Source organism: Prionailurus viverrinus, chromosome D2 (assembly GCF_022837055.1).
Source record: "Prionailurus viverrinus isolate Anna chromosome D2, UM_Priviv_1.0, whole genome shotgun sequence".
In the NCBI taxonomy this organism is placed as follows: Eukaryota; Metazoa; Chordata; class Mammalia; order Carnivora; family Felidae; genus Prionailurus; species Prionailurus viverrinus.
Genome location: NC_062571.1, coordinates 88,614,706 through 88,637,432, shown reverse-complemented (window position 1 = coordinate 88,637,432; position 22,727 = coordinate 88,614,706). Strand labels below are relative to the sequence as shown.

Genomic DNA, 22,727 nt, shown 5'->3' with positions numbered 1-22,727 from the left:
GACTGTGTAAAGCCTTGGCCTCAGCCAGAGGGCCACAGCAGGCCTCCCTACCCTCATAGTCTCTGGTCTGCTCCTTTCTAGGACTTAACACACTGTTCTCGGTTCCCAGGCAGAAGGATGCAGGTCTGCAAAGCCACAGTGTGATTGTTTCTTTAATTCCTTATTCAAGCCTGAAGTGCTTGAATCCCAGAAATCTCAACAGTGGGGATGGAGGTGCTGGGGGTTCTCATCCAGTCAGTCCCTTGCCCACAGTCTCCACTGATTAGCTGAGAAAAAAAACAAAACATAATTGGAGGCCAAGTGTAGTTTGTGCCTTCCTGGGCACAAAATATGTAACTCACACCTGTCACAAGAACATAAGTGTCTTAGAAATCCTGTGTGCTGGGAGTCAATCACCTAAGACTCCATGAAAATGCACTCACCCAATAAAGGGCAGCAGTGCTTCTGAACCACAATACAGTGAATGAAGTAGGAAGAGATTCCTTGTCTTGAAAGACTCCCACATCCAGGTAGGACAGTAACGTGGTGGGATTGCAGAGAGGTCCAAACAGGCTCCCTGGAGAGTACTGTTTCTGTGGAAGAACGGGGGAATGTGACAGACATGGTGGGAAATTACTCCGTCAGTTAGAGACACCAGGCATAAATCTCCCAGTTTTCTGACATGGAGTTAATCAGACCTGTGTCATAAATGAATTGGTTACACCTTATCAGAACAACTCCTGCATTGCCTGGAAATTAGTACATTCCCCTGAGTAGCAATGGAAATAATCACCTTGAATAGCAGCAGTTCAGCTAATTTTGTAGCTTCAAGTGATTCACAATGAAAAAAGACACATGAGGGGCGCCTGGATGGCTCAGTCGGTTAAGCGTCCAGCTTCGGTTCAGGTCATGATCTCATGGTTCGTGGGCTCGAGCCCTACGTCGGGCTCTGTGCTGACGGCTCAGAGCCTGGAGCCTGCTTTGGATTCTGGGTCTCCCTCTCTCTCTGTTCCTCCCCTGCTCTCCTTTTGTCTCTCTCACTCTCAAAAATAAAGATTAAATTTTTTTTTAATTAAATAAAAAGACACATGCTTACTTCAACAGAAGCACAAAAGGCCTTTGACAAAATCCAACACCTATTTAAATAAAAAAAAAGTGTAAAATCTAGGAATAGAAGGTACCTTCTTTAATACTTACCAGTGAAGTGTTTAAAGCACTTTAGGGTATGTTCAAATACTATTCACTGTACTAAAGTTCTAGACAGAGAAACAGGACCAGGGCCTGCCCCACCCCTGCTCACAACCACATGGATACCTGCCAAGGAAGAAGATCCTCCTTCCTGCTCTGCCTTGCAATCTCCCTCCAGGCCCTTTCTTTGGAAACCCAGAGATTGTGTCAGCTGGAATAAGAGAAATGTAGCCCCAGCACCACATAGTAGAGCAACCAAGGGTGGGTTTCTAGCTGAGACAAAAAGAAAAAAATCCATAGCTGGTAGAGTCACTTACCATAGGTATAGGTAGACACAGAGGAGCTAAAAGAAATCGTTCAGTTTTAGAGAACAATCTAGACAAAACACCAAGGGACCAGGACTACCTAGGTGTGAAAATAAAACTGTTCCTCCTTCCCAGCGTCTCCAGTCAGAAACAAAGATCCCTGAAGTATGAAATGAATGCAGGCTACAGGTCACAGTCAGGTTGCTACCGGCAAAATGGAGCCTCAGAGCAAATCTCAGACCAAGGGTGTTGCTCTAAGACCCTTTTCTTGAGACTCTAAAGAGTGTGCCTTGTAAACCCTTATGACAGATGATAAATAGTAGCACTGTCCCCACGTCTCTCAGTTCGAGGTGGAGTGGATCCTGTTCCAGAAATATAGGGGTGGCTTTCACCTAGTGGACTACATTATAATTTATCAGAAATCCAAAAACTTTTTTAAAGGCATGAAATCAATTTGAAACACAAGTTTTAGAAACAGTTCAAATGAGAAGAGCCCTCTGGGCAGGAACCAGAACTGAAGAAACTAGACAGCAAAATGAATAAATAAATCAGGCTAGGTCATGCAGAAGAGAGGTGACGGAGTGCAGAATCCAGAGCCCTAACGTCATTCCCAGAACCGCTGCATCCTATTAAGGAACTGATGGTGTGCCCTGCCAGATTTCAGTTTCTGTGTATGGGAGGCTAAGTGCCTCCCAGTTCCTCTCCCTCGAATGGACCATCAGTGAATCCCTATCTCTGTGCTACCATTGTGTGTTGAGTGTGTGCAGGGCACATAACTAGTCACATCAGGTCCTAGGCTTTCAGACTAAGTCACAGACAAGGGACGGTGTCCAAAAAGACTATGTGCATGTAGACCAGATACAGATGATGAGGTCCTACATTTTGAGGTAAACATCTTTAAGATCTTGAGGAGACTTAGAAGGGTGTGAATGTAGCAACAGAACTACATTTGCCTATGTCTCTTTTTTTGAGTGAGCATTCCCGACATGACAGAATCTTAAACAACATTGGTAGGGATGAGTCACGTGTCAAGCTCAAATGAATTAGAGGTTAGTCGAGGTAATCATAAACGTTCCAATCAAGATGAATCCCTAATTGGGTGCCTGGGTGGCTCGTTCAGTTTAGTGTCCAACTTCGGCTCAGGTCATGATCTTACAGTTCATGTTGGAGCCCCACATCAGGCTCTGTGCTGACAGCTCAGAGCCTGGGGCCTGCTTTGGATTCTGTGTCTCCGTCTCTCTCTCTCCTCCCCTGCTCATGTTCTCTCAAATATAAACATTAAAAAAAGAAGAAATCCCTAATTGTGTATAAGTAGGCAAGAAAATAAAATAGACCTTGGCAAAAATTTTGAACATGAACCTGTGTAGCCAGTCTGTTCAAGCCTCCCACCAACATATTAATTTTGTAATTATGGTACCATCATAGCTAACAGTTATATACTGCTGCCAGGTGCCAGGTAATGTTGTGAAGCATCTTAGTTATCTGACCTATTTTACTCCTCACAACAACCCTTTGCAGCAGTTTCTAGTATTATTTCCTCTTGAATATGAAGACACAGAAGTGGGACATATGAAGGTCTGTGAACACACAGCTCACAAGTGCAGCCTGTGAGCTGCAAGGCTCCCACACAGCACTCCATTCACAATGCAAACACGTAATCTGTTACACAGCACACAGCAACAAGCACTCCAACCTGTGCTGCCGCTCCATCAAACATACAAGTAACAGGAAGAGGGAGATTTTTCTTCCAGAGCCTGCTTTGCATCAAGAAGGATGAAGGGACACATTTTGTTCACAGCTGTTTACCTTAACTTAGGCTTAAGGTGTTAACAATTACACACCTAGTTTGGACACTTCTAGTTAAAGACATTTCTATTACTGCCACTGGCTGGTTGTGTTAGCTGAAAACTTTAGGAAAAAAGTGATCTGATTTAGTTGAGACAATTTAGTAATAATATTCATGCAAATTTATATACTAGGAGGGTAGGAAAAAAAGTATGTAGTACAAGATTTTAGACATGATGATATATTTAGCAACATATAAGAGGCAAGAGTGAAATTTAATGTGGAAAATCCTAACATAAGTCACAATATTAAGGGTATACATTCCCTACCATTATGGTGGTTGGTTCCATTAACAAAATTTCTGTTAACATAGAATACTCATACACTTAAACCCAACATACTCCACAGGGTGAGAATAGTTGAACTTTTATGCGTAAAAAAACAGAATGGGCACAGGAAGTATGTCTAGAGTAGGGTTTTTCAACTTTGGCACTATTAGAATTGTGGCCTGATCTTCCTTTGTTGTGCGCGCTGTTCTGTAAATTGTGGGGTGTCCAACAGTATCTCTGGCCTCTGTGGAGATGCCAGCAGCACTTCCCAATCCCCAGTTGCAGACACCAGAAACATCTCCAGATATCACTAAACATCCCCTAGGAGGCAAAATCACCACCAGCAGGCAACCACTGACATGTAGTCAACTCTTTTTTAATACCTCAATACTGTATTTAATATTTCTTTGAAATTTTTCATCCATATTACCTAAATTGATTATCTTCCCTTCATTACAAATTCTCTCATACATAAAAAAGTTTTATTGAAACTCTTGACACATTAAAGACACTTCAAGGCTGTACTATCCTTAGTTCTCAGTGTTCATGATGCCTCTGACAGATAAAAACATACTCAAATATGTTGATTCTTTGTTTCTCCAATGATTTCACTTGTTTTCATAAACAAACTAGGGGATGAAAGAACACAACACAGGCTTCTCCACTGTGTGAATTTTCTGATGTACCAAAGCCGGAACCTGTCCCAGAATGCTCTTGCTCATAAAGCGAATGAGCAATGGCAGGGTGGTGGTGCAGCAGTGCTTCAAGACCAGACGTGGGACAGCTCAACAGCATAGACGTCTCTCACTTGTGTCAGTTACACATGGAGTTTGGGGGGTACATCTTCTGTCCAAAGTCACAATTGCCATCTTCTGCCATGTGTTCCCAAGGCTACCCTAGATGACATCTGTATTTAGGACTCACAGGCATGAGCAACCAAGTGCGCACCGAAGAGTTTCTGTGGGAGAGGCCTAAATTAACGTTCACCACTGTGTTTCCATACCACCAACCAGAGCTCAGATACACGGTCCTGGAAAAGGAAGGCTGAGAAATGCGGACTAACTATGTGCTAAGAGAAAAAGAAAGTGGGTCTTGGAGAATACACTGCCAGTCTCTGCCATACATGACTTCTCCCCTGTGTGAGTTCTCTGATGTTTGCCGAGGTGTGATTTCTGACAGAAGGCCTTTCCACATTCATTGCATCCATAGGGTTTCTCTCCTGTGTGAGTTCTCTGATGGACAGCGAGGGCTGACCTCCGACAGAAACTCTTCCAACATTCTTTGCACTCATAGGGTTTCTCTCCTGTGTGAGTTCTCTGATGTACAGTGAGAGCTGACTTCCCACAGAAAGCTTTCCTGCATTCTTTACATTCGTGGAGTTTCTCACCTGTGTGAGTTCTCTGATGTGCAGTGAGAGCTGACTTCTCATAAAAGGTTTTTCTACATTCATTACATTCATAGGGCTTCTCCCCTGTGTGTGTTCTCAGATGTACGGTGAGTTTTGTTTTCACAGGGAAGGATTTCCCACATTCATAACATTCATACGGTTTTTCCCCTGTGTGGATTCTCTGATGAACAGTCAGGTGTGACTTATGGCAGAAAGATTTCTCACATTCGACACATGCATAGGGCTTCTCCCCTGTATGAGTTCTCCGATGTACTGTAAGAACTGTTTTACTAATGAAGGTCTTCTCACACTCGCTACATTTATAGGGTTTCTCTCCTGTGTGTATTTTCCGATGTTTACTGAGATTAGACCTCTTGTAGAAAGTTTTAGCACATACATCACATTCAAAAGTTTTCTCTTCTAACGGAGTTCTCGAAAGCTGAGCGAGGTGTGATGTCTTGCTGAAATTACCCCCACTTTGATCATGTTTATGGCGTTGCTCCTCAAAATCGGCTAGACCAAGATGCAACTGTGTTGGTTTCTCACAAAAAGTGTTCCTCCATTTGTTACATCCACAGTGATTCTCCCCTATGTGAGTTCTCTCTTGGGCAGTGACAGCTGACTTACCACAGGCTTCCCGGTGTTCATTATACCTATAGGCAGTCTCTCCCATGTGAGCTCTCCTATAGGTACAGAGTGTTGCCCCCTTGTTGAAGTCTTTCGCTTGCCCACTAAATTCAAGAGGCTGCTGCAAAGTCTGATTCCTCGGATGACAACTAGGACACTCGGCACACCTGAGGGGGCTCCCAGTTGTATGACATTCCTTGGCATTCTCTCCAACACGCATCCCACCAGGCTCACCAGGGAGAAACGTGTTCTGACACACATTACACAACTTTGGCTTCACTCCTGAGTAGCTTCCGTTATTTATAATCAGTTTTGAAACGTCAGCTGCACTCAAATTAAGTGTTTTTCCCAAACTGGTTCTCTCCTTCATTGACGTTTCATAATTGGCCAATCCAACTTGCCACAAAAGTCTGCTCTGATACTCCTGGCCAGTCTCCATCAGGTCACCTGCTGTCTGGACATCTAAAATGAGACAAAGTACCATATGTATGAACCACACCTAAGCATTTCTTACAGAATGTTCATGTAAAAATGGACAAGTTTCTTTCCATCGTGTAGGATAAGAATTTTACAGAGTTAAAATGGGTATGATTATGATAAGTATATGATTTTTCTTTCTAATGAAATCATGTAACAAGTTACACCAACAGATTCTCTAATGTCAGATCATGGTTTTAGTTATTTGTTGATTTTGCTTTTTTATCGTTTTTTTTTTTTTTCCTTTTTGAATCCATGAGGAAACCATTGGTCACAATATTCACCTATTCCCAAGTCTTAGTGTTCAGCTGGACTTCTCTTCATCTGCCATTTGTGTTCCTGTTCCATTTCCCGCTTTCTCTCACAATAACTGTAGGTCACTTGTGCTGGGCCTTTTCTCATCACTCAGCTTTGAAGACGACAAGGTCTTCCTGGATCCGCCACCTCAGGATGCAGTACAGAGCCATTCTTCTGTCATCTCAGCAGGGATGTTGCTTAGGAACAAGGATTTGTTCCCACATTTCTTTGCTTTTTCACCTTTCCCTGGGCATCCGTGGGGTTTTTCAAAGGCATCATCTCTCCTTCTCCATGCCAGCCAGAGACCCCTTTCGGCTAATTCCTAATTAAACCCAGCATGTTTGGCTTCTCACAACCATAACAGGTACAGAGAGCTCCAATCCTCCACACTGGGCTACCTCTCCCTGCTGGCCTAAAGGGTTTAAGCTCTGCAACCCAGGCTGTGCCCACCATCATTGGAAAACCTCTTTCTGGCTCCTTCTTAGATCAAAAACCCTAGCATCCCCACCCCACTTCCTGGTATATGCAGCCCTACTTGACAATGTGCAGTTTCTAAAGGCTTGTGTTTTGCACTCTGGAGTTTTGCACGTGTCCTAGTTTCAGCGAAAAGGGAGTCCGTGTATGGGTCATTGTTTCAGAATGATTTAGCGTAAGCAACTGCACCCTGAAACCCCGGGCTCCACTGGCCTCGAGGACACACGTTCTCCAGATTCTCCTCCCATGCCATGGACTGCCCCTTTCCACACTGTGCGTGGTTCTCCACACCTTCCTGCCACCTGTGATGCCGTGGTTGACAACGCTTGGTCCTGGGCTCCCCTTCTTTTCTTAACAACTCCCTGGGCAACCTCCTCTAATCCTCTGCCCTTAACAATTTCTCTAACTTGTACCTTGTAATAGTGATGTCCAATTTCTACTCCAGATATTATATCCACCTATATGTTATACTGTCAAATTTGGTAAATTGCCACCTTAAACTTAAGCTATCCCAAAGTACAGTCTTAATAATTAATCACCCCAAAACCACTTTCCCTGGGCTTCCTTACTAAAATGGCACACCCCATTTTCTGTCACGGTGACATCTGTGCGGGTTATCCCACTACTTCACACGTACTTCGTATGTCGTATATGTGTTTCATGCTGACTCAATAACCGGTAACCACCTAGAAAGGAGTGCACTTGTTTGATTACTGTCGTTATCCCCATAATTACAAGATGACTAGCGTTTGCTTAACACTTGTTGAAAGAATAATGAGTATATAAATAAATGTCTGAAAAAAACTAGTGCATGAGGATGGAGGAAAGGAGGGCATCTTACAACCTACAGACAGTGGCTAACAAAGAAAAACATTCTAAGAGGAGGCAGGTAAAGACTGGATTTTGGGTAAGACTAAGAAAATAGAAAAAAAGATGGGGGTGGTTTATACATAAGAAGCATCTTTGGAGACTAAATAGAGCATGTCTGAACCTAGGAAAAGCACGGGTAAAAAACAACCCAGCACGGCCAACATCGGCTATGCTCTCCCCTTCCCAGACCCCTGCCCAGTATGCACTGACAGACCTGGGAGGCTCTGCTCTAGGGGTTCCTCTACTGTCCATGGCTCTGCTCCTTGCTCCAACTTGACGATCACCTCAGGTTTGGTAATGCAGTGCCCTGTTGATCAGAAATAAAGGGGGGGGCTTTTACCAAACCGTTTTAAAGAATGACAGGAGCACAGCGTCAAGAGTCGTGCAACGAAGGGCCGATCTGAACCTCAGATTAGAGAGGTGAACACCCACGTTCTTCTGGGCCTCGAATCTTAAACCTAACTAGCATGTAACCTCATAAGCAGTTTGCACGTTTACCAATGAAGACAGCAGTGCTAGGACACTAAGACACTTTCACTCACCCAGTGACACCAGGCTACTGTAGGTCTCCAGCATCACGACCCTGTACAGGGTCCGCTGGGCATCATCCAGGTCCTGCCACTCCTCCCAGGTGAAGTTCACAGCCACATCCTCATACGACACCAACCCCTGTAATGAATGACACATGTCTCAATTCAAGGGATCAGCTGGGATCAGAAGAACAAGCCTGAGAGTTCATTCTTTTTTGTGTGTTTTGTCTTACACAGAATACACCGTGCTTTGTACTCTGTACCGTGGGCTAAAGCGAATCCACAGTAGAACTATCCTACCCATGTTAACTCTTTAATCCCTAAAAGTACAATCATAAAGTTTCCCTTGTCAAGCTGGAACCGTCCTTGCTACTAGAGACGAAAAGATAACTGTGCTCCTCAAAGGTGTGTATGACCTGGTATGGAGGCCTTAGTGTAAACATACACCTGCAGTAATGCACTAGATAAACGAGGTTAGACGTGTTTAATGTAGACAAGAGTAAGAAAGAAGAAAACAGCTGCCCTTGTGCCATCCAATCACACTTCCCTGAAGAGCCAAACACATTAGCTGTTTAATGTGGACAACGTATTCTCATAATTATGAGACTACAGTAGAAGTCACGAGGGCAACAGGTACACATGCTACATTAATGGAAGTACAAACAGCACCATGTCCAAATGGTTGCTCCTAGGCTGTGATGAGACATAAAGGCAGTAAAGGTATTTAAGGAACAGATTATAGTTTGCATTTAAAAAAAAATTTTTTTTTGAGAGAGAGGGAGACAGAGTGCAAGTGGGGGAGGGGCAGAGAGAGAGGGAGACACAGAATCCGAAGCAGGCTCCAGGCTCTGAGCTGTCAGCACAGAGCCTGACGCAGGGCTCGAACTCACAGACTGCGAGATCATGACCTGAGCTGAAGTCAGACACTTAACCGACAAGCCACCCAGGCGCCCCTATAGTTCTGCGTTTAAATATCTGACCTAATTCCAACACAACAAATTTGATGCACTCACCTTGTTTTTTACTTATACATTAAAAGCATGTACAGGGGCGCCTGGGTGGCGCAGTTGGTTAAGCGTCCGACTTCAGCCAGGTCACGATCTCGCGGTCCGTGAGTTCGAGCGCCGCGCCAGGCTCTGGGCAGATGGCTCGGAGCCTGGATCCTGTTTCCGATTCTGTGTCCCCCTCTCTCTCTGCCCCTCCCCCGTTCATGCTCTGTCTCTCTCTGTCCCAAAAATAAATAAAAACGTTGAAAAAAAAATTTAAAAAAAAAAAAGCATGTACAGACACATTTGAATATTTCCTCCTTATCCCAAAGGGTTGCTTCTGTCCTCCCCAGTGTGAGTACCTCCTACTTCCTAAACCACAGGGTGTCAATAATCAGGGGCCAGTAAGAAGAGGTAAGTTACACGGCCAGATTTGCATTTTAACAGTCCTCCCCTAGAAGCAGGATGGGAAAGAGCTTAGAAGAGAGTGACAGAGGGGCGCCTGGGTGGCGCAGTCGGTTAAGCGTCCGACTTCAGCCAGGTCACGATCTCGCGGTCCGGGAGTTCGAGCCCCGCGCCAGGCTCTGGGCAGATGGCTCGGAGCCTGGATCCTGTTTCCGATTCTGTGTCCCCCTCTCTCTCTGCCCCTCCCCCGTTCATGCTCTGTCTCTCTCTGTCCCAAAAATAAATAAAAACGTTGAAAAAAAAATTTAAAAAAAAAAAAGCATGTACAGACACATTTGAATATTTCCTCCTTATCCCAAAGGGTTGCTTCTGTCCTCCCCAGTGTGAGTACCTCCTACTTCCTAAACCACAGGGTGTCAATAATCAGGGGCCAGTAAGAAGAGGTAAGTTACACGGCCAGATTTGCATTTTAACAGTCCTCCCCTAGAAGCAGGATGGGAAAGAGCTTAGAAGAGAGTGACAGAGGGGCGCCTGGGTGGCGCAGTCGGTTAAGCGTCCGACTTCAGCCAGGTCACGATCTCGCGGTCCGGGAGTTCGAGCCCCGCGTCAGGCTCTGGGCTGATGGCTCAGAGCCTGGAGCCTGTTTCCAATTCTGTGTCTCCCTCTCTCTCTGCCCCTCCCCCATTCATGCTCTGTCTCTCTCTGTCCCAAAAATAAATAAACGTTAAAAAAAAAATTTAAAAAAAAAAAAAAAGAAGAGAGTGACAGAGGACAAACTTGGGGTTAGAGGATACAGAGCAATAAAATTACAGAATAGGGTACTAATCCTACAAAGCAAAAACGAAAAGAAAGCAGAAACACAAGTTGGTTCTAATTTGTTCTGAGAAGGGTGAAGACAGAACCCGGCTGTCTGCATGACCAGCTAGATACATACTGGTGCTATAAGATGAAATAAAATAGGGCACAGAGTGTGCACGAGACACACAGATTTTGGACACAGCATGTCTGAAGTCTGTGCGTACGCAGGGATGTCATACTGGCAACTGGATACATGATCTAGAGCTCAGGAGAGATCCAAGCTGAAAATAAACATTGGGGAAGCAGCAGAATTTTAGTGGTAGCTGAAGCCATCAGAGTGAATGGAACGGCTCACAGAGAACCTAAGACTTTGAAAGGAGAAAGGAACAGGTGCCGTGTTTTAGGACACACCAATGCTGACTGTCAGAGAAAGAGAGAGACACCACGACACAGAGAAAATTTCTAGAGATTATTCCAGGAATAGAAATAACCTCCATACTAAGGAATCTATTAATACACGTCATCATATTCACGTTTCTGAAGAGTCCTATGATGATTCAAATAGACACTAAGCAGGTATCTACAAAATGTTCTCCCATTTGTAATAATAACCATTAACCAAAGGGGATTTAGAGGATTCTTCCTTAAAATGATTAAATGTGTATGTCTTACCCCAGAGGCAGCATCACACTTCATGAGGAAATACTGGAGTATAAAGGTGCTCTCCCACCACAATTATTCAACAATTTACAAGTGGTGACAGTCAATGCAATTGAAAAGAGATAAATAGTTGTAAAAATGGTCATAATTTAAATATAATTTATATGTAGAAAACTCAAAAGAATCCTATGAGAACTATTCTATAGAAAGAAACTAATTTTCTTTTTTAAGTTTGAGACAGACAAAGAGATAGTGAAAGTGCACACACAATCAGGAGGGGGCAGAGAGAGACAGACAGAGAGACAGACAGACAGAGAGACAGAGAGACAAGGAGAGCACACCAGCAGGCCCGACTCTATCCCACCAACTGTGAGATCATGACCTGAGCCAAAATCAAGAACTGGACACTTAATCACCACCCAGGCGTCACAAAGAAAAGAATTTTCTATAAGAAAATTCTATAAACTGTAGATTATAAAGATAATGTCTTCATACAAACAAACACATTCATACTATAACAACAACAAAAAGCAGAATACATATCAATACATTAACAGAAAACATACAAAGCTATGGGAGAAAAAAATATGAAGGCTACAAGAACTAATAAATGAAAGACACCATATTCACAAGTAGGAAGATCTACATCAAAAAGATATCAATTCTCAGTAAGTTAATAATCAGGAAATTCATGTAATATTATCCTAATAAACAACACATCCTTAGATACAGACAAGCTAATTTAAAAGTTCATAGAGAAGATTAAGTAAGAATAGACAGAGACCGTGGTAGGTTATACTTCTGTTCACCAAAATTTAGTGTCTCTCCCTTATCAGTCAGCTCTGGCTGACATAATAAATGCCCTAGACTAGATGGATTCAAAAGCAAATTTCTTGGGGCACCCGGGTGGCTCAGTTGGTTAAGCTTCCAACTTCGGCTCAGGTCATGATCTCATGGCTCGTGCGTTCGGGCCCCACGTTGGTCCGTGTGCTGGCAGCTCCGAGCGAGCCTGGAGTCTGCTTTAGATTCTGTGACTCCCTCTCTCTCTCTCTCAGCCGCCCCGCACCCACTCCCCCCCCACCTCCTGCTCACACTCTGTCTCTTTCAAAAATAAATAAACATTTAAAAAAATTCTTTTGTAAGCAAATTTTTCTCAGATTTCTGGAGGCTGAGACATGCAAGGTCAGGTGTCAGCCAGTTCTGTGCCGGGTATAGACCATCTTCCTGGCTTGCAGATGGTCACTCTCCTGCTGTTTTCTCATGGTGGGGGAATAAAAGTCTCTCCTCTTCCTCTTTTCATAAGGCCACCAATCCTATCAGATTAGGGCCCCACCATTAGGACCTTATTTAACAGTAATTACTTTCTAAAGGCTTGATCTCCAAATGCAGTCACATTGGCAGTTAGGGCTGGCCTTCAATATACAAATTCTGGGGAAATACAATGCAGTCCACAGTACTCCCTGAGGTGCCCTTCTATGCAAAAGGATTAATATCCCTTGGAGGTGGAACTCACATAAACAGATCTATATTCTTCCATGTACCTGGCACTGAACAAGAACAAGTCAATGGAAGTGACACATGTCACTTCTAAGCAGAAGCTGGAAGAGCCATGCATAGATCACCATGTCCTCCCTCTGCCACAGGACCAACAATGTTACAGTAAAAAAAAGTGCTCCTCCGTCTGGGATACTGAATGAGACAAAAAGGATAAAAAGCAAAACTGATCCGTGATGGACAGGTAGCATAAGAAAGAATGAAACCTTTGTTGTGGACCTAACTGGTAATGAATCGGCATAATCACCAAACAGAAACAAGCAGTGCAAAGAAACTGGGAGGAAGGTGATCCATGATACCAGGGGCTAAATAGCAGATCAGTGTTACTTATGATCACTGGTACTTATGTACCTAATGTTACTGAAGTAACATGAGTGATGATTACCATATGGATTTAAAGCTTTAGAAAAAGAGGTGGGAAAACAGAGTATTGGTAGTAAGTATCAGGCACTAGTCGCTGCCTTTAGTTAAATACTATAGGAAAAGTGATAAGCTCAGGTGGAAAAAAAGAGTTCAGTGTGCAAGCAGGAATGAAAGAAAATTGGGAGATACTGTAAATTTGGGAACCTGTAGGACTGAAAAACTTTCAAAGGATTTCTCATTTTATCTGTTACTGTTTAGGGCTGAAAAGGTTGCCTCTTCCAATTTTTACAGAAAAAAATGTAAGAAATGCTTGGAGAGTCAAGACTAATTAAACTCAACCTCAAGGGAGTAACAAACATGTTATAACCATGGCTTCCTGTGACACAATTGAACCCTGAAGACAATACACTAAGTGAAATGAGTCAGGCATGAAAAGATGAATGTTGCCTGACTCCACCTATAGAGGCTCCCCAGAATAGCCAAATTCATGGACATAGAAAATAAAATCATGGCTGCCAAGGGCTGAATTAGAGGGGACAGGTACTGGGTATTTAATGAGCAGAGCTTCATTTAGGAAACATGAAAAAATTCTGGAGACAGTTGCACAAGATGCTTAAAACTGATGCCACTGAACTGACATTTTTAATTAAAATGGTCAATATGGCCAATTCGAGGCCATATATATATATATATATATATATATATATATATATATATATTTTACTGCTTATTTATTTGTTTTGAGAGAGGGAGTGAGCGCAAGCAGGGGAGGGGCACAGAGGGAGCCAAGGAGAGAATCCTAAGCAGGCTCCATGCTGTCAGTGCAGAGCCTGACATGGGGCTCGAACCCATGAACTGTGAGATCACGACCCGAGCCAAAATCAAGAGTCAGATGCCTAACCGACTGAGCCACTCAGGTGCTCCAGGTTATGTATATGTTATCAAAATAAAAAAAGGTAACCAACTTTTCACCAAACTGTAGTCCAAAATTCTATTTATGGTTGATGCAAACATCCATTTTTCCTTACTCATTTCTTTTAAATGATTAGCTGGAACAGAAAAATTAAATATCCTTTAACAGGGTTGAAAACATGACAGTTCATTTTTGAACAAGCAATTTCAATTATACGATAATAAAAAATACAGATAGAATCACTGACAAATTTATAAAAATAAAAGGTAAAAATTATAAAAATCTGAGCTCCTTGTTTCATACTCTGCCTATCTTCATCTTAACACTTGTTGGAACGTATATCACTGACTCCTGAATACTTTCTCCAACCGGACTCCTGAAGCTGTCACCACACATGTTGGCTAGTAGCACAGCTCAAGAGGGATCCAAGCCAATCACCAGGCATATACATCCTTCAGGTTTTTCCAAGAAGGACAATTCCAATGTAAAACAGACAGTTACTCCATTTGTCTGTGAGCACCAATGCAGATTTTGGATAAACTAACAAAACAAACACATGGGTCTTCAGGTAAGAGGAGATTATACCTGAGAGAGAAGGAGGCATCCAGGAGAAATCCCATTAGAGTCACTGGTGAATGGAAAGTATATCACATGTAAGGGAAGAAAAGATGACATGGATTTCAGGTGGGACTCGCTCAGTGTGAGGTGCCTTCTGGACAGCCACAAACAACGCATTCGCGGGGGAGTTGGACCTATGGTCTAAAGGATGGGGAAGAGGTCCCAGATGGAGAGAAATGCTCAAGACAATCAAACCACAGAGGGCCAGACAAGTCAAGGAAAACCACATCGTGTGAATATGGGGGCCAGATTTGAACACTTGGAGAGCGATGTTCAGGAGAAGAAACACACAGGAGAAGAATTCAGGGAAGCAGAAGAAATCATCAGGCAGGCCGCCACAGGAGCTAACAGACAAGAATGTCCAGGAGAAGATCCTGGAGAGCAGTGTCACTACGGCAGAAGGTTCACGTGAGGCAACGCCCAACAGTACACGGAGTCTAACTATAATCTAGGTGGATAATGCAGGTTGTAGGTTATTTCCTCACTTAGAAGACGTGAATTGGGACCACACTGAGTAGGTTAAGATGCAGACCAGCGGTGGAAATATTTGTCAGAAAAATACAACTTTGAACAGTCGGCCCCACAACCTACACAGACAGACTGACAGAAACGTGGGGAGACTTATTTGAAGGACCTGCAGTCAATTCAGTCCCCAGACATCCCAAGTTTTAGCCGAGGATCAAGTAGGGCCTTCCAAAAGCTGTCTGGGACGCTACTATCGCAACTCCAGAAAACCCTTAGTGAGCAAGCCGTGTTCCAGCCCCAGGTGACCGACACCGCTGCAGAATGCTGGACGTGTTGATTGCCAGGTTGGCAGTGAAACACTGTCCACGACACCATCTCCGTGACCGACAAAGGCACCGTTTCGGACTTCTGGGCCTGCAAGCTTTCATGTCCCATGAGAATGTGGCACACTTTCCTCTAAGGGGCCACTCTGAAAAGATAACAAATGTGCCTATCTTTTCTCCACGACATCAGAAAGAGAAATCAGGGACGAATCTGCACTCACCTTGAAGGACTCTCAGGTCATAGAACCCGTCCATACCTACATGCCACCATTTCCACGTTTAGGTGTTTTCCCCAGAAGCTGAGTTTCACTTATTTCTACTTTTCTATTTTAATTTATGAACTGCCCTGCGTGAAGCTCACGAAGCACGATGTAAAACAAGCTGAGGAGTAAGCAAACAAACCACTCACCAGAGATGAATTCTGCATGTTCTGCTGCTCTTGGAAACGCACCGAGGACTGTGGGAGGACAGCTGGGAGAGAGGGCCAATGGACCAGAGTCATGACAGGACTGCGGTGACTTGCTCCTAGGTCCTGGATTCTCTTGTGTGAGGCTCTCTACACACAGCTAGAAAAGACAATTAACAAGGGGGGGGGGGGGTTCACCTGCTGTGAGACAACAGAACCTCACACCTTGAGAAACAGCAGGAAACACCCTATTGCAGGGGAACCCCCAAGCCCATTAACTGCACATGCAGTTTATCCTTGGTTACTGAAAACACCCATGTCCTACTGATTTTTCAACAGTTACGAGTAAGAATTAACTTAAAATTCTGAAGATGCTTATTTAAACCACGGTGGTTTAACTACGCTCCTATTAATAGAGACATACACACAGGGCTTCATATTTGCGTTTCCACGAGGACACCTGTAGCTTAAACACCTTATCTTCACGGAAAGTATACATCTTGCAACTCAACATTTTTGGCCTGTGATTTTATAGGAAAAGAACCTAAGGTACATTTCTTGTGTGGCACACTGTTCCCGTAATGGTTCTCAATGACCTGCTTCCCTGTAACCATTTCCTCAACACCGGTGTGGGCTTCGCCATTCGACTTGCTTTGGTCAAAGGGAGCTCAGCTTAGCACATGTGACCCAGACACAGGATGAAGAGGACTTTTCCACTAGCAGTTACCTTCTGGGAACACTATCATCATGTGAAGACACCTGGGGCTAGCCTGCTAGGGACGCATGGCTTAGCCGGCAGCCAAAACAAATCACCAAAAAGGTCACGCTGTGAGGGTTAAATTGTACTATAGGGCTAACGCTTAGCTTGAAAGATAACAACTTTGTTCTGACACTAAAAGTCAAAAGATAACAGCCTTGCTTTTACTCTTGTAAATCATACTTCATACTCTTGTGAATTAGGCTTTACCAACGAAGGAAACAAAAGCTCAAAAAAGAGCATCAGAGACAAGGCCAAGGAGATCCACTGGTTGCAACTTAGCGGCAGAAAGTCTAAAATAATCACCTCATTCGATAACTGTTTCTAACTCATCTGGGAACTGTTTATCTGTTCTGTTCCCAGATAATGATAGAATGATGTGATCGGCTTTAAAAACTCTGTACCCCGGCCGTTTGGGGCCACACACTTACCAAGAGTGTTGGTCCAGATCGGTTGGCCTTGCCTCTCATTGTAATAAACTTTGTTGCAACTGTCACTGGTACCCGTAGCATTCTGTTTCAGGAGTCGTGTGGATGCAACAACGGCTACACAGTGCGGGGGTGGGGGGGGGGGGAGGAACCTGACCCCTGCCACCGCCTGCTGTGGAGACGCCAAGAAACCCCGCAAATACAACAACTGCCTCACCCTTAGACCCGGGTGCGCACACCTTTCTGCGCACACCTTCCTGATGATCTCTCTGGAAATCGCGGACATCTCACTGCTCATCAATACGCTCATGCTACAGGTGAGCAAACTGAACGCCACCACGGTTGAGGACACCGCTGGAACGAGGACGCCGACCGCAGCCCCCGACGCTCGCTGACCGTCTGCAGACCCACCCCCGCCCTCGCTGCCTCTTGGACTCGACCACCCAGTTCGCCAAGCTCCCGGAGGCACATGCCGCGCCTTCTACAGCGCGCCTTCTCCTGACCAAGCGACCACTGAAAGCACAGCCCCAGCCGGATCCCATCTCGCCGTCGGTCACCAACCCACCTTCCCGCTCCCACCAAGGGGACGACCCCTCCCCCTCGCCCGCCCAGTCCCCGAGTGGTGCTGGGCTCCCCTTTCACCCTCGCACCAACCTTCAGGGACCGACACAGACCCCAGCCTAGGGCCCTCGGGCCAGCGGCAAAAGAGGAGCCAGGAGCGGAAGTCCCTGGCGGAAGGGGGCGGGGCCGCACGTGCGCAGAGGGAGCCCGGAAGACTCCCAGAGTCCCCTCCGGGAAGACGTCTGTGCAACGGAGAGACTACATTTCCCACAAACCTCTGCGCTCTGTCCATTAGGAGCTTTGGGAGGTGAGGTGACAGATGAGAGTTGGGGTCTACCCACGTGGCCAAACGTGGGATTCTCGTCCCTTATTAATTCCTGACTTTTTTTTAACTCCTTTGAAAGACATTTAAAAAAAGGTTTTTTTAATGTTTACTTGTTTTTGAGAGAGAGAGAGAGAGTGTGAGCAGGAGAGGAGCAGAGAGAGAAGAGACACAGAATTCGAAACAGGTTCCAGGCTGCAACCTGTCAGCACACAGACACACCATGAGATCTTGACCTGAGCTGAAGTCAGACTCTTAACCAACTGAGCCACCCAGGTGCCCCAGATCCTGATTTTACCAAATGATAGAGATGTCGTCTCTAAATAGGAAAAGTCTAACGTGGAGGAAATATTACATCACATGAAATGTTAGCTTTAATTGCTAGCTATGTTATGGTAATGGTTATAGAACCCACTGGGTTTTTTTTTTTTTTTTCCCACAAGCATACTAAAGCGTGAATAGTGAACTACCACAATATCTGCATTTTATTGAAGTACTTAACAAACAGATATGGCAACTGTTAAATTAATATTTGTAAAGTAGATCCTGGAGTTTGGGATTGAGTCAATCTTCAACGAAAGACCACGGGGGAAAGGGAAATGGAGAAGTTTATTGCGCACAGGTTCAGGAGGAACTATACCTTATGCTTCAAGGGGCCACAAGGCTAGAGGTCAAGACAGGGTGCAGGCAGAGTGAGTGCAGCAGAACCTGAACCGCATCTTCATTATGGTGCCCCTTTGATGTGCTTTGGGGTTCCAAGGATAAGGCCAAATGGGTCAATTCAAACCAGAAAGAGTACAGTTTTGCTATGGTCCATGGGGGTCTTACCTAAGGGATGCACAAGGTGAAGGTCATGGGAGGGAGGGGAACTGTTGCTCACAAGGGATACTGGGGAAGATTATATGAGGAATTTGCATTTGTTCCTGACTCTGCAGACTGTTATCTAGGGAAGGGCTATTGTCAGTCTGAGGTTCCAGCATGCCCCTTGGGCACACAAAATGGATGCAGAGGCAGAAATATCACGAGGTAGTTATGTAAACCTGTACCTGCAACTCTCAATGAACGTATTAAATAGATGCTAGTTCAAATGCCTTCTTTTTAAATTTTCAGTGTGTTTATTTATTTTGAGAGAGACAAAGTCAGCACAAGTGGGGGATAGACAGAGAGAGGGGGAGACAGAGAATCCTAAGCAGGCTCCACACTGTCAGCACAGAGGCCACATGGGGCTCAAACTCATGAAACTGTAAGATCATGACCTGAGCCGAAATCAAGAGTCAGACATTCAACCGACTGAGCCACCCAGGCGCCCCTAGTTCAAATGCCCTCTTAGAGCAGAAGGCATGTACCAGTTTCATAAATAGATGCTATTCTCACCCATTAAAATAACTTCTAAGCCATCAAAGGATGATATTGCACTATTGGGAAACCTGCTCTAGTGTATATACAGGAATGAAATCATTGGGTCATAGAGTGGATGCCCTCCAAAACAGTGCAAATTTACACTTCCAGTGTCTGGTAATTACTTGCTCAGAGACTCCAACGATTTTTCCATTCATGAATCTACTCATCAAAATCTTATTTATTTTCCTGAGGGTTGGGCTTCAACATGGGCTTCCCTTCCCTGGTTTCTGTCACGCTATAAACAAATTCAACACTCGGCTTTCTGCTGTCGATGCAGCATCTGTAGAAACAGGGATAAAACTGGCTTTTGTAATTGGGTTGATGTGTACTTTAGAGGTAGGGGTGGGGGTTGACTGTCTGGCCCATGACCTATCTGACCTATCTGTGGTTTTCCCTTTTTCTAAAATATGACCTCATCTTTTCAAGTTTATGTATCTTTTTCTCATCCTGCAATTGCCCCTCATCGGCTGTACTGTGTAGACCCAGGAACCTCAGTCTTTATTTCCTATTCTCTTCTTTTCTCAGATTCTGGGATCCCTCACCTCCCTTCCCCAGTCCCCTGGATCCCATATTCTTCTATTTAACACCTATGCGTGTGATCGTTGGAGATCCTTTAAATCCCTGCCAAACATTCAAATGTTTGTTCCTTCATCAGTGAAGTTCTGGACCTGGGCTTTTCTTGATGGGAACTTTTAAGTTACTAATTCAATCTCTTCACTTGTTCACGTTTTTTTCTTGAGTCAGTTTTGGTATTTTAGGAATTTATCCATGTCATCTAAATTAACTAATGTATGTACAGTCGTTCATATAATTCCTTTTAAAACTGTTTAATTTCTGTAAGGTCTGTAGTAAATGTCTAATCTTTCATTTCAGATTTTAGCAATTTGACTCTTATCTATTTCTTGGTCAATTTACTTAATGTTCGTAAGTTTTGTTGACCTTTTCAAAGAACCTGATTTTGATTTCATTGATTTTTCTCTTTTGTTTTTCTATTCTCTGTTTCATTTCTTTCTGTTCTAACCTTTATTTCCTTCCCTTACTTGCTTTAGGTCAGTTTCTCTCTCTCTCTTTTTTTTCCCCTCTCCTACCCCTGTTTTTTTCTTCTTTTTCAAGAGTCTTAAGGTGGAAGTTTCCATTATTGATTCAAAATCTCTTTTCTTTTGTCATATAGACATTTGTGGAATAAATGTCCCCCCCAAGCACTGCTTTACTTGCCTCCCAAGCACTGCTTTACTTGCCTCCCATGAGTTTTGGTAAGTTGTGTGTTAATTGTCAATTATTTCAGTGTACTTTCTAATTTCCCTTTTGATTTCTTCTTTGACAAATGTAATTTTGGGGGTTGTTAATTTTCAACATATTTGTGAGTTTCCCTAACTACGTTCTGTTTTTAATTATGAAAAACACTCGATCGTGATTTTGTTTTGTATTATTTGTGATTGTGACTGTATTTGTGATTATGTTTTGTATTATTTCCATCATTTTACATGTATTCTAGTTTGTTTGATAGATTAGTATATGGGTTTTCTTGAAGAATGTTTATGGGCAGTTGAGAAGCATGCATATTCGGCCGCTGTTGATTGGATTGTTCCAGATATGTTGGTTAAGTCTAATTGGTTTCTACTGTTATTTGAGTCTTCTAGTTTTTAGTTATTCTTTTGCTTAGTTGTTTTATCCATTATTAACATGAGGTATTGAAGTCTTTAACTATTGTCATTTTGTTGTCTATTTCTCCCTTTATTACTGTCAGGTTTTCTTACATGTGTTTTGGTATTCTGTCATTAGGTGCATATATGTTTATAAGTGCTATATCTTCTTGATGAATTGACAGTTTTCCATTAAAAAATATCCTTCTTTAGCTCTAATAACTAGTTTTTGTTTTAAAGTCAATTTTGTCTAGCAGCGGCACAACCACTTTAGTATAGCATTCTTGTAGATTTTTGTTTGAATTTCATTTATTTTCCCATCCTTCTATTTTTAATCCATTTATATCTTTGAATCTCAAGTCTGGCTCTTGTATCCAACACAGATATGAGATTCTGTTCTTTAACCAGTCTGATAAGCTCTATTTTATGATTGGATCATTTAATCCATTCACATTTAATGTATTATTGGTATACTTGGACTTTTTTTGCCATTTTAGTTTTTTTCTATGTTTCACATCTTTTCATTTCTCTATCCCTCCTTACTGCTTTCTTTTGCAAAAGTTAATATTTTCTATGTAACATTTAAGTTTCGTTTATGATTTTTTTCCTTATATATTTGTTATTTCCTTAGTGATTGCTCCTGGCTTACTATATACATCTCAAATTATCAGGATCAGATCTAGATTCATCCTAACTTAGTTGTAGTTACATATAAAAGCATGATTTCTATATATCTCTATATGCACCTCACCCTTTCTTAAAGTATTATTTAATACATGTTACATCTAAAAATTCTACAAACTAAACAAAATTTATTATAATTCTTCTATTACATAATTTTATGTTTTTTTTAAAGAAGTTGAGAAAAGAAGAGCAAGGATACACTTAATACACTTTTAGGTATTAAACTTATTTACCACTCATGGTTCTCTTCATTTATTCTTAGAGTCTCAAGTTACCATCTGGAGTTATTCCTTATCACAATACATATTCTCTCCCACTCACCTCCATTGTACTATTATAAGCAAAGATATTTTCATATATTACAGGCCCAATAAGACATTATATACCTACTTTTCTACACAGTTCTTTCAAATCAGATAAAAGAAGAAAGTAAAATTTTCACTTATACTCTCTTTTATAGTTATCTAATTACCTTTCTTGGTACCTCCCCCTACTTTTGGAGGGCATATATTCAAATTACTCTCTGGGGTCATTTACTTTCATCTTGAACAGCTTCTCTTAATATTTCTTGTCAGGCAAGTCAGATAGCAACAAATTTCCTCAGTTTTGTTTATCTAGGCATGTCTTTTTTTCATCTTCATTTTTGAAAAATATTTTTGATGGATATAGGCTCTTTGGTTGACAGTGTTTTCCTCTGGACAATTTGAATACGTTATTTCCATTGCTTCTGACTTCTCTTGTTTCTGCATTGTACATTCCTTTTTAAGTACAAAGGTCTTCATTTGTCTATCCTCCTCCTCTTAAGATTTCTTCCCTGCCATTCACGTTCAGCATTTTTACTGGATTTCTTTGTGTTTATCCTAATTGTAGTTCACTGAGTTCCTAGCCAGTTAACATTTCTTCATTTGCCATATATCCTTGGAACTGATTCCTCAGATTTCAAATGGTTATTGTTTTGTTTTGTTTTGTTTTATAATTTTCAGTTTGGCTGGGGAGCAGATCAATGGTCCCCCTATAGTGCTGGAAGTCCCTCTAAGAATCACATAATTTTCAAACCTGGATGCTCACTCACTTGTGAACTTTGCAGTTGTCACAGAGTAATGACACATAGTTTAACAAACAAAACTAAGCTCAAACAATTGTCGGTATTATGTGAATGAGTCATTATTATTTATGTGCTTTGGAAGTTTTG

General features: G+C 42.8%; 1 protein-coding gene across 6 annotated transcripts; it reads right to left on the bottom strand.

Moving 5' to 3' along the window:
* Positions 1-143: 143 nt before the first annotated feature.
* Positions 144-17,665, bottom strand: LOC125147890 (zinc finger protein 501-like). 6 transcript variants are annotated; one of them, XR_007145342.1, is made up of 7 exons: positions 16,928-17,465; positions 15,743-15,899; positions 8,261-8,387; positions 7,933-8,025; positions 7,486-7,534; positions 6,362-6,696; positions 5,921-6,062 (listed from the first exon to the last, which is right to left on the bottom strand). XR_007145342.1 is itself a non-coding variant. In XM_047825297.1 (6 exons), the coding sequence occupies exons 2-6, from the start codon at positions 15,833-15,835 to the stop codon at positions 235-237; spliced, it is 495 nt and encodes a 164-aa protein (XP_047681253.1). In that variant the 5' UTR covers positions 15,836-15,899; positions 16,928-17,471; the 3' UTR covers positions 144-234. The 6 variants fall into 6 exon arrangements, 4 of the variants coding, with proteins under 4 accessions (XP_047681253.1, XP_047681251.1, XP_047681250.1 ...); XM_047825297.1 differs by lacking the exons at positions 5,921-6,062; positions 6,362-6,696; positions 7,486-7,534 and adding exons at positions 144-266; positions 423-572 and having other exon boundaries at positions 16,928-17,471; XR_007145341.1 differs by having other exon boundaries at positions 6,362-7,534; positions 16,928-17,464.
* Between the last annotated feature and the right edge of the window lie 5,062 nt (positions 17,666-22,727).

Coding starts and splice junctions, on each gene's coding strand:
- LOC125147890 (XM_047825295.1), bottom strand. CDS start 15,835: ATGACTCTGGTCCATTGGCCCTCTCTCCCAGCTGTCCTCCCACAGTCC. Junction 8,026..8,260: donor CAGTAGCCTGGTGTCACTGG/GTGAGTGAAAGT, acceptor TCTGATCAACAG/GGCACTGCATTACCAAACCT. Junction 6,063..7,932: donor CCTAGAGCAGAGCCTCCCAG/GTCTGTCAGTGC, acceptor GTCTCATTTTAG/ATGTCCAGACAGCAGGTGAC.